At 46.4% G+C, this 12,639-nt stretch overlaps 3 protein-coding genes across 4 annotated transcripts in view; 2 read left to right on the top strand and 1 right to left on the bottom strand.

Annotated features, from left to right (window-relative positions):
* The window catches only part of LOC106935474 (MAP7 domain-containing protein 1), a gene marked incomplete at its 5' end in the record, with an annotated part of 23,543 nt that extends 18,617 nt beyond the window's left edge, over positions 1-4,926 (top strand). Inside the window, one exon of the mRNA XM_015015956.1 lies at positions 4,717-4,926. The remainder of the gene's footprint in view (positions 1-4,716) is intronic.
* Positions 1-7,152, top strand: part of thrap3b (thyroid hormone receptor associated protein 3b) — a 15,376-nt gene extending 8,224 nt beyond the window's left edge. For both annotated transcript variants that reach the window (XM_015015958.1, XM_015015957.1), the window contains exons 3-11: positions 1,088-1,855; positions 1,932-2,531; positions 3,445-3,611; positions 3,691-3,802; positions 3,871-3,946; positions 4,366-4,541; positions 5,417-5,648; positions 5,733-5,879; positions 6,516-7,152. In XM_015015958.1, coding sequence (XP_014871444.1) covers positions 1,088-1,855; positions 1,932-2,531; positions 3,445-3,611; positions 3,691-3,802; positions 3,871-3,946; positions 4,366-4,541; positions 5,417-5,648; positions 5,733-5,879; positions 6,516-6,746 — 2,509 coding nt within the window. In that variant the 3' untranslated portion in view covers positions 6,747-7,152. The remainder of the gene's footprint in view (positions 1-1,087; positions 1,856-1,931; positions 2,532-3,444; positions 3,612-3,690; positions 3,803-3,870; positions 3,947-4,365; positions 4,542-5,416; positions 5,649-5,732; positions 5,880-6,515) is intronic.
* Positions 7,153-7,290: 138 nt separating this feature from the next.
* The window catches only part of LOC106935477 (protein eva-1 homolog B-like), an 11,539-nt gene continuing 6,190 nt past the window's right edge, over positions 7,291-12,639 (bottom strand). The window contains exons 2-3 of the mRNA XM_015015959.1: positions 10,373-10,469; positions 7,291-8,620 (exon numbers count right to left, since the gene is read on the bottom strand). Of these exons, the coding sequence (XP_014871445.1) occupies positions 8,220-8,620; positions 10,373-10,439 (468 nt within the window). The 5' untranslated portion in view covers positions 10,440-10,469 and the 3' untranslated portion in view covers positions 7,291-8,219. The remainder of the gene's footprint in view (positions 8,621-10,372; positions 10,470-12,639) is intronic.

Below are 12,639 nucleotides of genomic sequence, written 5' to 3'. Positions count from 1 at the left end.
ATTTTACATTAAAACAAGAGAATTAGTGAGCCATGAATGTTACAGGTAGAGGTGAGAGCATCGTATCTAGCAAGACTGTGATGACGGTGATGGAAAAGACAGTGAAGCTCAGCAGTAGTTAGAAAGAACATGGGTCCATTTCCCACAACATGTCTGTGTGAAGTGAGCTTCCCAATTATTATTGCTTCTTTCAGAATAAGAATTATTTTCTGTATTCTGGCTAAAAGAATGCTTGTGGATTAGTTTGTAAAATACTTTGAAGTTTTCTACAACTTCTTTAAATTTAAGACCACAGTGTTGTGGCTGTTCAGGTGTTCAGGTGTATTTTTGAAGGGGACATGTTACGTGCAATTTGAAATAAGAAATGTAAAATATGATAAAAATAAATTTTTGTGTTTATTTGATTCCTATTCAAGGAACTTTGATAAGCATGACTATATATGTAATATAGGCGGCTACAGAGTATCTTTGTTTACATTTTTGGTTGGTGGTGTGCCTCGTGATTTTTTCAATTAAAACAGTGAACCTTGGCTCAGAAAAGGTTGAAAAACACTGCGCTAAAGCACAGCCACCTGAAGTGTTCAGTCTATCAACTCACCTGTACACGTATGTTGCTGCGGTCGTCCCCGCCGTTCGCTCAGAGCCATCAGGAAGCAGCTCTCAGAGGAGAAAAGCTGCCTACTCCAGGCATCAGGCCAGTTAACTTAAGGATGCTTATTGGTCCCCCGAAAAACAACAAAAATCTGGACATTGTCATCAATCGGTAAAATCCTCCCAGGCCGAACATTAAAATTGGACGTTGTGCTGCTAACACTTAGCTTTCATCAACATCTCAGAGGCGGAAGTCGGAGCGCTGTGCAACGTGACTGACGACCGGCGGGAACACGGTGCGCTAACCATTAAACTTAATTTAATGAAGCTTTGAGGCAGATAAGTTTTCCTCCAGGTATTTTACTAATAGAGGTACTTGAATCATTCGAGGAATCGTTACAGCTCTACATTTGACCTGTTGGAGGGCTTTGATTGGTCCGATCAGCTGAAGCCTGTCCGGTTGGTCCTGACTGTCCGTCTCTCTTCCCGTTTCCAGCTCCCGGTCCCGTTCCCGCTCCCATTCCCCGGGCTACAGGAACTACCCGTCCCGGGACTACCAGGGCAACAACAGAGGCTTCCGGGGTTACAATCGCGGCTACCGCCGGCCGTACTACTACCGCGGCCGCAACCGTGGCTACTACCCGCGCGGCCACTACCAGAACCGAGGAAGAGGAGGCTACGGCTACAAGTCCAACTGGCAGGGCGGCGGCGGTGGCGGAGGCTGGCACGACCGGCAGGAGCACCACAGCCCCAGGAGGCTGTACTCGCGCTCCCGCACGCCCAAGAAGCGCTCAGGAAGCCGCAGCCGCTCCCGCTACTCCGACCGCTCGTCCTCCGGCCGGTCCCGCCAGTCCCGCCACTCCAGCTACTCGTCCCGCTCCCGTTCCCGATCTTCGTCCCGACGCCACGACAGCAAAAGTCGGAAGAAGTCCAAGGATTCTAAAGACAAGCAGCCAGAGAGTCAGCCAGAGAAATCGGCAACAGCCGCCGACGGAACCGTCATCGCCAAAACGTCTGGTGGGAAGTGGATCGACTATGATGCCAGCCCCAAGAGGCGCAGTCCGGACTCCAAGAAGGAGGACACTTCGGAGCCGGAGGCCAAAGGCAGCGCCGGTCAGATGTGGAAGACCGTCGGCTCCGTCTCGCCTCCAGGAAAGAGCCCCTCCAAGTCCGGACAGACGGCCTCCTTCAGCGGCTTCGGCTTCTTCTCCAAGGATGACGCCAAACCTGGAGACAGCGCTGGGATCTCCGCAGCTTTTAAGAAGTATGTCCATTTCCAACAAGCTTTCATCCAATCAGCTTCCTCCTGACTGTTGACCTCACCTGAATCTCTGTTCCAGGTTCCTGGCTGAGAAGCAGCTGAAAAAGCAAGCAGCTGAGAAGGAGAGCAGCCGGGAGAAGGACGCAGACCCCGAGAAAAGCTCCAAGTCCTCCGACATCTTCAGCATCTCCGCGTCTCCGTACGCTGATCCCAAAGACGACAAGACCATGCCCTTCTTTGACCCGGGGGAGGAGGAGTTCCTGGAGTCGCAGGGCCTGAAGGACCGGATCATCAACGAAGACGCCGATGGCAAATCCATCCTTACAGAGCGCGACATCTTCGGCAAATGGGGCGACGAGCCAAACTACTCCTCATCCTATCAGTCGGCCAAAGAGAAAGGCCGCAGAGATGCAGAAGAAGAGGCTGTGGATGAAGCAGAGGAAGAGCTGTACCGGAGCCGCAAGCACTCATCCAAGAAGGAGGAGAAATCCAAGAAGAAGGAGAAGAAGGAGAAGGAGAAGACCAAGAGGAGCCTGAGTCCTCCGACGACATCCAAGGAGAAGGAGCGGCCGCTGTTCCCTGGAGCGTTCCCCGCTCTGGAGCCGTCTCCTCCGCATCGCCTGTCCGCCTCCAGGCAGGAGTTCGAGCTGAAGATGAGCTGCTTAGAGGAGACAGCCAGGTAACCTCTACTGCCCCTGCAGGAGAACAGCAGCATTACAGAACACTGGAACCAGTCTTGTATCTAGTTTCCTGTACAGTTGACACAATTCAGAGCAGAAACACGGTAAAAATCGCAAAATACATCAGGATTATTCAATATTTTATAAAGAACTTTAAAGGACAATCCGAATTACTAATATGTTAAATTAAAAAAAAGAATTTTACATGAAAGTAGAATATTTTTCTCCAGTCATCTCAGAAAGTGACAGGTCATTTTTATAGATTCAACAGAGTAAAAGATTTAAATCTTTTATTTCTTGTTTTAATGATTCCAGGTAAAGTCATAATTTATTGTCTCACATTGACCACAATTAAAGAATAAACTACATAAATTAGGACAGAATTGCAACTTAAATCAAAATCTACTTACAGACATTTTAGGTCCAAGCTGTCCAGCATCTTCTGGTTTCCTTCTGTTGTCATGGTAACTTGGACCACATCTGCTCACCTTGGAGCACCAAAATCTGCTTTTTCAATTGGTTGGATACAGGAAGTGTTTTCAGATGAAGACTGACCACCTCCTGATTTTATTTGTAAGATTAATCAGTTGGACCAGAATGATAAAAACTGGAAGCCTTTCATTAAGACAGAAAACCATTTAAAGTTTTGGGTCCATGGTTCCGTTCCTACAAAACAAACGTGATGATTTAATTTAAAAAGTTCATGCTTGGTTTATTGTTGAGTAGATTAAAACATTTTTAAAAATATTTTCTCGGTTCTTTCCTTGATGCTCCTGGTTTAAAGCCCAGCAGCTGCTCTGAGTTAATGATTGAGGTAAAATAAAAGTCGTTGACAGAAATAAATCACTGTGATGAGTTTCACGCTCTGAGTATGAATATTGTGATGTTCCTAGTGAATGTGTTTCCTCTCAGCTCGTCTGTGTCGAAGGAGCGCCTGGCGCAGCGCGACCTGCTGCTTTCCTCCAAGAAGGATCCAGAGTTTCGCTCCATCTTCCAGCACATCCAGTCGGCCCAGCTGCGCCGCAGCCCGTCTGAGCTTTTCGCCCAGCACATCGTCTCCATCGTTCACTACATCAAAGGTAGCTCTGGCGGCGGCGCGGCGGGGCCCTCCGTCAGTGTGTGTGTGTGTGTGTGGCTCTAACTGCTGTGTGTTTGCAGCTCAACACTTCCCCTCCTCAGACATGACTTTAAGTGAGCGCTTTGCCATGTACCAAAGAAAAGCCGCAGAGGCAGAAATGATGAAGCCAAGGAAGAGCCCAGAAATCCACAGGTACGGCTCCGCCCCTCACCTTTGACCCCACCGCCGCCCCCTGCTGACCGCTGCTCTTCCTCCTGCAGGAGAATCGATGTTTCCCCCAGTGCCTTTAAGAGGCACCCTCATCTGTTTGAGGAGGTGGACGAGTCGAGCTACAAGGTGACGAGCGTTTAGAAATTTGCCGTTGTTGGAGTCTGAGGCAGTCCTGAGCAGCAGTGTTCAGCTTTGTGCTTTTCTTTCAAAGGATGCATATTTCTATATCAAAAGAGCCCAAATGTGTTTAATAAGTGCCAAGAAAGCCCCAGCCTATGAGATATGGTAATTGATTGGGTTTAAACGAACCGAGCAAAGGCTTAAAGGAATTATGATCCAGATCAACATCAGTGCCTTTACCTTGTAAGTATTTTTCCTGTCAGAAAAACCATCCAGCCTCAAACTGACAGTGTCACTTTGTTTCTGAGCTACTGCATGTTTCTGCCTGACAACGTTCAGATTTACTGCATTCATGTGATTATCAGTCCCACTGAGGCGGCCGCTAACGGCTAACGGACAGCCGCTAACCGCTCTCCTCCCTGCAGGACAAACGGTTCAAAGGAGACATCATGGACCTGCGGCTGGATATTGAAAGACGAAAGAGGTTTGCTGGGAAGGAGCGCGACTACAAGCGGGATGGAGGCCGGAGCCCCGCAGGCTCCCGGGGGCCCAGCCGCGAGCGCTCCTCCGACAAATCTGGGAAGCACCACAAAAAGTCCAAGTAGGTCCCGCTGCTTTGTTCTGCTGTTCCAGAACCAGAACCAGAGCAGGATCTGGGTTCAGCTCCGATGCAACAACCAGGAACGTTTGATTTCAGATCTGAAGACTTTCCAAAGGATCTTCTGTCAGAACCAATCATGAATATGAACTAATGCTTTATGTTTGGAGAGGAGGAGGCGTCATTTTGTGTGTGTGTGTGTGTGTGTGTGTGTGTGTGAGAGAGAGGAAGAGTGTTTCTGTTTTAATTGATAAAATGTTCATAGTTCAGATTTTATTGTTAGCATAGCATTACAGCAGTTAGCATGAGTAGCATTGTTATAATAGAATGGTTAGCATCAAACCGCAGTGTTTTGTGCTAACTTTAAGGGAACCCTAATATGTCATCAGAAGTCGACCAATCAGCTCAGACTCCGGTTAGTAGAAACGTTTCGCTCTCGGCGCCGCAGGTCCTCCATCCTCCATTTTCTTGGTTCTCTTGGTTTTCAGCCTGGACGGCAACGTTTTTAGATATTTAATAATCTCTGTAGTTATTTAGGGTAAAGATTCCTCACTGCTCAGAAGAGTTCATGTCTCAGAGCGAATCAGACTATGAGAGGAGAAACATTCCTGGATAGATCTGCAATCTCACCAATCACAGGATGTCAGTGTGAGCCGCCATTACTGCTTCCTTTTTGGATCAGAGGAGACGTCACACTGTGTGGATCCAAAGTTGAACTGGCTTAGATTTTAACGCAAGCAGCTAATGTTAGCATCATGAAGCAGCAGGATGTTGATCCTTACTTTACCTGTTCCAAAGTCCTGCCAGTGTTCCCCGATAGCTGAAGGGAGACATGGAGGAGCGTAACCATGACGACAGCTGCTGGTTTGTTCTCACAGGAAGAGTAAGAAGAAGCGTGACCGCTCTCCGTCCTCCTCTTCCTCCTCCTCCTCTCCGTCGCCCTTCCCCCCCCACTACAGAGGGAAGGAGTACCTGGCGGAGGGGGCGGAGCATCTGGAGGAGGGCTACGGCCCCCCGCGCTATCCGCCGCGGGACTACGGCGGCCCCGCCGACCGGGGGCCACGGGATTACGAGGGCCACTTCCCAGACAGAGGAAGAGGCCGAGGATTTGTAAGTTTCTTCGCTCTTCCTCCTCGTGATGATGGAGATGAGTCAGGTGGTGATGATGATGACGACGACCTGTTCTCCTTTCAGTTTCCCAGGATGAGAGGAAGAGGCTGGAGCAGAGGGAATTATCCCGGGAACAGCAACGGAAACCCGGCCAACCTGAACGCTCCGGTGCGCCCCCCGGAGGAGGACTGGGACCCCGAGTACACGCCCAAGAGCAGGAAGTACTACCTGGTGGGTTTCCTGTTTCTTTCTGTGGCGGCCAGCAGAGGGCAGCAGGGAGCTTTAATCAGGAACCACAGAAACAGAAGAAACTTTTCTGTTTGTTTTGCTTCTTAAGGTTTAATTAAATCTGCATCTGAAATACAAACATTTATGAACTGAACAGATTTAAAACCAGGTAGCCTCAGAAAATATAACAATCTGCAGCGAAGCTCTTTACTGTGTTTATGTGTGAGAAGAAGCTACGGCCTCCACCACAGACACCTGTCAGGTTCAAAGGGTCAAAGGTCAAGGCTGAATCGTTTGGGGGATTTTGTAAAGTTAGTCAAAAAGTAACAATACTTTGTGTTATTTAGTGTCAGTTTTATTTTCACCATGTTATTTCTAAACATCACAGATTGAAGCTAAAGCTACGTGTCAGGTTGGAGATCAACGCGTAGCTCTGAGCTAGCTGAATATTTCTTGGCAAACTAAATATTTAGCCTGATAATTAAATGCTTAGTTTGAAACTGACATGTCTAATGAATGGTCAACCTGGTTAAAATTTGACTTGCAGGATAAATAACCAAATTATTGCTTTTAAGTTTTGATTGTTTAACCTTTTAATCCGGTGATCTTCCTCACCTCCTCCTCCTCTTCCTCTTCCAGCATGACGATCGTGACGGAGAAAAGACCTGGGTGGAGAGCCGGGGCCGGGGGCGGGGCTCCTTCCCGACTCGCCGCGGCCGCTTCGTGTACCGTAAGGGCGGCGGCGGCGGCGGCAGCCCGAAGTGGGCCCACGACATGTTCCAGGGCGGCGAGGAGGGCGAGCTGCCGGACGACGCCATGGAGGCGGAGCACAAGGAGCCCAAAGCCTCCGGCGACGCCACCCCCAAGTAGAGAAGCCATCTTCCAGCTAACGGTTGACATGTTTGTGTTTTTATGTCTTTTTAAGGGAGAACTTTAAGCTTCATGTTCTGCAGCAAATCAAAGCGTTTTGTGCCTTAGAGGAGAATAAAAGCTGCTGACGAGTGAAAACGCGGTTCATGATTCTGTTAGCACGGCGCCGCTCAACGGGACCAATCAGCAGCGACCCGGGCGCCGCCGACAACTGGCCCAGATCCACATAGGAATTTATCTGCTGTAGAGATTTAGCTTAAAGTTCTGGTGAGATCCTGTTTCAGGCTGTTTGGACCCGACCTGCATGTTCTGAACCAACCGTCTGACATCTGCTTCAGCCTGAACCTTTTTTACTTTAAACTCATTTGTTTTATTTTCTATAAATGTTCCTTTGAATCGGAACGTTTCTGGGTTTCCTGGTCATTTCTAGAACTGCGGCTGCAGGAGGGAAATCTGGATTCAATCTGGATTCAATCTGGATTCACACTCCCAACACGCACCAACCTGCGTCGGGTCAGATCAAATTCAAACCCAGAAAATGTTCCTGAAATAAAAAAATCAACTTTATTTCTGTAAACCTGTTGATTCACATAGAGGTTTGATTTCTGGAAACTTTTTATTAGAGAAAATTCAGAAAAACAAAATAAAACCTGGAAAATTCTGTTTCCTGAGCGATAATTGTTTTTTTTCCCTGTTGTCTCTGTTGTGCTCCTGTGTAACAGTGTTTAGGTAAGCAGAACCCGGTCACACCTGCAGCTTCCCAGGATGGACAGGAAGCTGCAGGTTGGTCTGACTGAGGACCGAGTTCAGAACCTTCTCAGTCTGGAAAACAAGTTCTGGTTCCAGATCGTCCGGTTCTGTCTTTATCCTGGTTTTCAAAAGTTAAACTAAAATTTGGAAAAGCTGAAGCAACCTGTTCTCTGAAGGGGGCTTTTATGAAAACTGAACAGAAATAATCTGGATTATCAGCCCGTCAGAGAAAACTGGGGCTTAAATTCTTACCTAATATTTTCTGCTATTTGGTTTAAAAATTAACCTACAAACTAAATATAGAGTTTGAAGCTAACTAATTAGCTTGATGGCTAAATATTTCTCCATGCTCGATATTTAGCTTGCTAATTAAATATTTAGTTGAAACTGACACAATTATAAATGAATGAGAAACGATGAAAATATGACTGAAAGAACGATCTTCCATTTCCTGGATCTTTGCTCTGAGACCCCAGAGGCTCCTGAGAAACATCCGGCCCAGTCTGGGCCCGGGAGGCCCCGGTCAGAACTGGAACACAGGAAGTGATGCGGTAAACAAACTGCAGTCAGAAAGTTGTTCACTGGCAATGATTCCCAGGAAGCAGTTTCAGTCTCACTGCAGCAACAACAGAAGAAAATCATTCTAGACCCTGGGAGTTCTGGAGAACTTCATCTCCAGAACAGAACAACGGTAATGGACCCGCCCACTCATCCCGGTTAGCATTAGCGGTAATGGACCCGGCCGATGGTTCCTGTCCCGGTCACCATGACGTCCGGCTGTCCGTTCCTCCAGATCTCGCGGACGATCCGCTCCCGCTCCTCCAGGCGCCGGGCCTTCTCCAGCTCCTCTTCGGATGTGAAGACGTCGAGGCTCCTCAGGGTCCCGTTGGACTGGCTGCTGCGGTCCCTCAAGGGCCCCAGCGCCACCTTCCCCTCGGACTCCGCCCCGTCTTCCTCAAACATGCTCTCTTCTTCGTCGCTGGAGTCTTTGAGCTGCCGCCTGTCGGGGGACGGAGGAGGCCTGCGGGTCCTGCAGGCGATGGCGGCCACCAGGAGGCAGAGCGCCATGAAGAGTCCGAACGAGACGCCCATCATGAAGTAAAGAGCAAAACTCTCTGGATTGGCTGGAACACAGAAGAGATGACAGGAAAACATTCGGATCAGAACCATGTTCTGCTCTCAGATACCGTCTCTTTAAGAACTGCTCACTCTGCTCTGATTGGTCAGACATGCTGACGTCATAATGGTTAGCTAGTAAAGAGAAGTTTCTGTTCCAGAGAAAATGATTCAATCCTTTCAGAACCTGCACAACCTTTCTAGACTGGAGATGTTTCACATCTAGAAGCTGACAGTAACTCTGAGCAAAAGAAAATTAAAACAGTAAAAGCTTTAAAGGTTCATTCAGTAACAGAAACTTTAACTCCATTCTGGAGCAGACAGGCGTCCAGCTGCAAAGCTACAGGAAAAACTGACTGACTGGAATCACCTGGGACATTTAGGAGGAAAATATGACATTTTGAAAGCCATGTTTTTATGTCATTAATGTAATAATGTCACAGCTTCAAGCTAATTATTTTAATAAGCTGAATATCTGGCCCCAAGTTAAATATTTAGCTTATGCTAACTACTGATTTGACTGACTAAATAATTATGTGGCTAAATTAATATTTAGTTTAAATATTGAAACAAAAATATTTAGCTTGCAAACTGTTGGAAATATTAGTTTAATTATGCTTGTTTTAATGCTATTTAACTTCAGTGCATGTTGAAATATTAGATGGATTATGATTGTTTTGAGTTGGCATCAATTCGATTTAGACTCATGATTTAATTAATACATAACTTGATCAGTAGAACATTTTTCTTAGATAAAATGATCACGATTTGATTAAAATTAGTCTAATCATTAGTTTTTCTAGTAGATCACATTCTTAAGAGTCTATAAGTCATAAATTTATCTGAAAATGTTTTAGTTCATTATAACCAAAGAAGTTGAAAACTGATCAGAACATCAGTGTAACAGATGTGTTGGTAGTGAAACTGCTCGTGTCTGTTATATCAGAGTTTAAAGATATTATATGAAACATTCTAATTTTTATAATCAAATCTGCTGATTGATGCCCTGGGTCAGAGGTCAGAGGTCAGCAGAGCTCTGTGGGTTCAGGAACCAGTTTGAAATGAGAAACGCAGATAGCTGATAAACTTTGGTCCTGCTTTCTTTCTGTATGAAATGAACATCTATTGTTCTTTCTCTGGGAAAGGAGGATTAGACAGCGATGGATCCATCCTGGGCCTCGGTATCACCTGCATGTCTCTGGCTACAGCAGCACTGATGGCGTGGTGCTGCTGTCGGCAGGCGGACGCCTCTAAACGTCAGACACACCAGGCAGTAGAAACGCCTGGATATAGAAGCAATGGAGCTAAAACAGCCAATCAGATCGCTGGGTGGAGGATCTGTCTGAACTGCCACTCAGAGCTCTCTGAAGGCGCGTCTTTGTATTTTAGTATTTGTTCTCAGATAATTAATGTTTCCTCCTTGGCTTTGGTATCTGATGACCATGTTGAGCTGTCGGTGTGACTTTATGCATTTGATTGTGTGAATAAATTCTGGTTGGTTGTGAAGTTGAACAGTGACTGTTGTCTGTGGTTTCACTTTTACGCCTGGAGAGACGAGAGAACAACGAGCAGCAGGTAGAAAATGTCTCGTTTCTCAACACACCAAAATTTGTTAGCATGCTAAATGGAGCTAAACTAAATGCTAACAGTAAATTCAGACTTAATACTTGCCTTGTGTAAACATTTAGCTTATTGCGCATGCTAACTGTTGACGGACTGAATTACCATCAGGCTGAATGAATATTGGGTTCCTGTCTGACCTTTGATGCGAGCGTAGGCGGCCATGCTGTCGCTCAGCAGCTCCATGTCTGCCTTCACCGGATCCATCCGGGTTCCCAGCCGGTCCAGAACCAGAACCTGGAGGAGTGCAGAGAGTGCATGTAGGTCCAGAGCCTGCTGCTGGTTCTGATAGAACCTGCTGCTGGTTCTGATGGGTACCATCCAGACCCAGTCCTGTTTGGACCTCCAAACCTTCCAGAACCTAGTCCAACTGGGTCACAGGAAGCTGGACCCGACCTGGTCATCATTCTGCTCCTCTTTCCAGTTTTTCCACAATCCTAGTTTAACTTCCAGGTTTCTGACCAATGAGAGAGCAGAGCTCATCTCACCTCTGATTGGTTCTGGAGAAACTGGACCTGAAGATCCACTGAGATGGTTCTGATATCAGGAACATGTTCACACTGAAGCTGAAGTTCTGGATCAGAACCGGATCGAAGCTGAGCTCTTTGTCGGGATGTTTGGGCCAACCAGGCCTTCAGGTTCTGATGGTCCCACGGTTAAAGCCGCTCCCTGGAAACATGATGACGTTGTTTCTCACGATGGTTCTGTTTGGGTTCTGGTTCCAGCAGTGGGGAGCGTGGGAGCTGAATGTTTTCTTTTCTGATGCCGTCTCCCTGGAGACGACCCCCGACCCCTACTGCCCCTCCCACCCTGATCCTTATTGCCCTCAGACCCTCGGCGCTTTAAGAACTTTGGTTTGTTTGTTTTTGACGATAAGGCCGTGGGAGCCGCCATGATGGGAACCAGTCCGCCCTGCGGAACCAGGCCGCACGGCCCATTAACACGGCCCAGACCCAACATCGTCAGTGAGTTCAGCCTCAGACGGCTGCTTCAATCCATTAGCAGCTGAAAGCTTCAAGCAAGTTCTGCTGGGAACCAGAACCATCAGAACCAGGTTCTGGACCAGATAAACTTCTGGATCAGTGACATCACCCGGAGCCTGGATGTTCTGGCCGGATTCACCTGATACCATCTGGAGACCCGGCTAAAACCCGGCGATCTGAGGGGGTTAAAACGGCTAACGTGCTAATAACTTAGCGCTTCAGTGTTTTTGCTAACTTTTAAAATGTTTAGCGTGCTTAGCTTCCCCTAAATAAAATGTTCTGGATAAATCCTGAAGCTCTAATTTACTTGGCGCTTTTGTAAACTTTCACTTGAATAAAGTTAAACTTCTGCGTTGAAGTTTTGGTCAAGAATCCTTAAAGCTGATGGAGTTTATATTCATGCTTTTATTTTGAAGTGTTTGAATAGTGTTACTGCAGCAGTTATACTTTAATTTTCTTTTTTCTCCAAAAACATTTCAAACCCAAAACATACAGGAACAAAAAAAGCGGAAATTAGAGAACAAAACATTATTGAACAAATGATATTTAGACTGACGTTTTAGCGTTTTAGCTAGCTGAACTAAAACGAACTAATTAGCGTGTTAAGGTTAGCATACTGAACTGCATAGTTAGCGGTTTGAACCAGTGCTACTATAACTAAATGTGATAAATGAAACAAAAATGCCCAATTAAATTATTGAATGTTCCTCTAATGGTGAAATTAAATAGTCATAATTTAAGTAAACCTGGCCCAGCCCAGCAGTGAACCAGTGTTCTCAAACTGACCTGATTCAAGCAGAACAGCAGAAATTAGACTTTAAATTACCACAAGACCACACTCATGGACATACACTGGACCTGGTTATCAGTGAGGGTGTGAATATTTCCAACGTCTCTGTAACTGATGTCGCCTGTCGGATCACTTTGCTGTTATCTTTGAAAGTTCTTTATCCATTAACCCACTTGGACAAACAGCTACTATCACAAAACGTACTTTCACAGAAAACACAGCAGAAACATTTAATCAAATCGACTCTTCTTCCTCGCCCTTAAACTATAATGACGTAGATAAGTTGGTAGATGATTTTCAGTGCAAACTTTCAGATATCATTGAATACATTGTCCCCATTAAAGTGAAGGTTGTGTCTGGTAGGAAGAAATCTCCATGGAGAAATGCACAAACAGTTCTGTCTGCAAGACAACTCTGCCGTAGAGCCGAACGGAAATGGCGTAAAACTCAACTACACGTTTATTATGACATCTACAAGGAAAGACTACGTAACTATCACACAACACTAAAACTTGCAAGAGAGGCTTTCTTTGCAGATGTCATAAACAAAAACACTAACAACGCCCGAGCTTTATTTGCTACTGTTGACAGGCTCACAAATCCTCCTGTGATGCTGCCACCTGAACTTCAATCT

This window comes from Poecilia latipinna, unplaced genomic scaffold (assembly GCF_001443285.1).
Source record: "Poecilia latipinna isolate Pla-1442-1.1 unplaced genomic scaffold, P_latipinna-1.0 Scaffold1969, whole genome shotgun sequence".
Lineage (NCBI taxonomy): Eukaryota > Metazoa > Chordata > Actinopteri > Cyprinodontiformes > Poeciliidae > Poecilia > Poecilia latipinna.
This window is presented reverse-complemented; position numbering and strand designations above follow the sequence as displayed.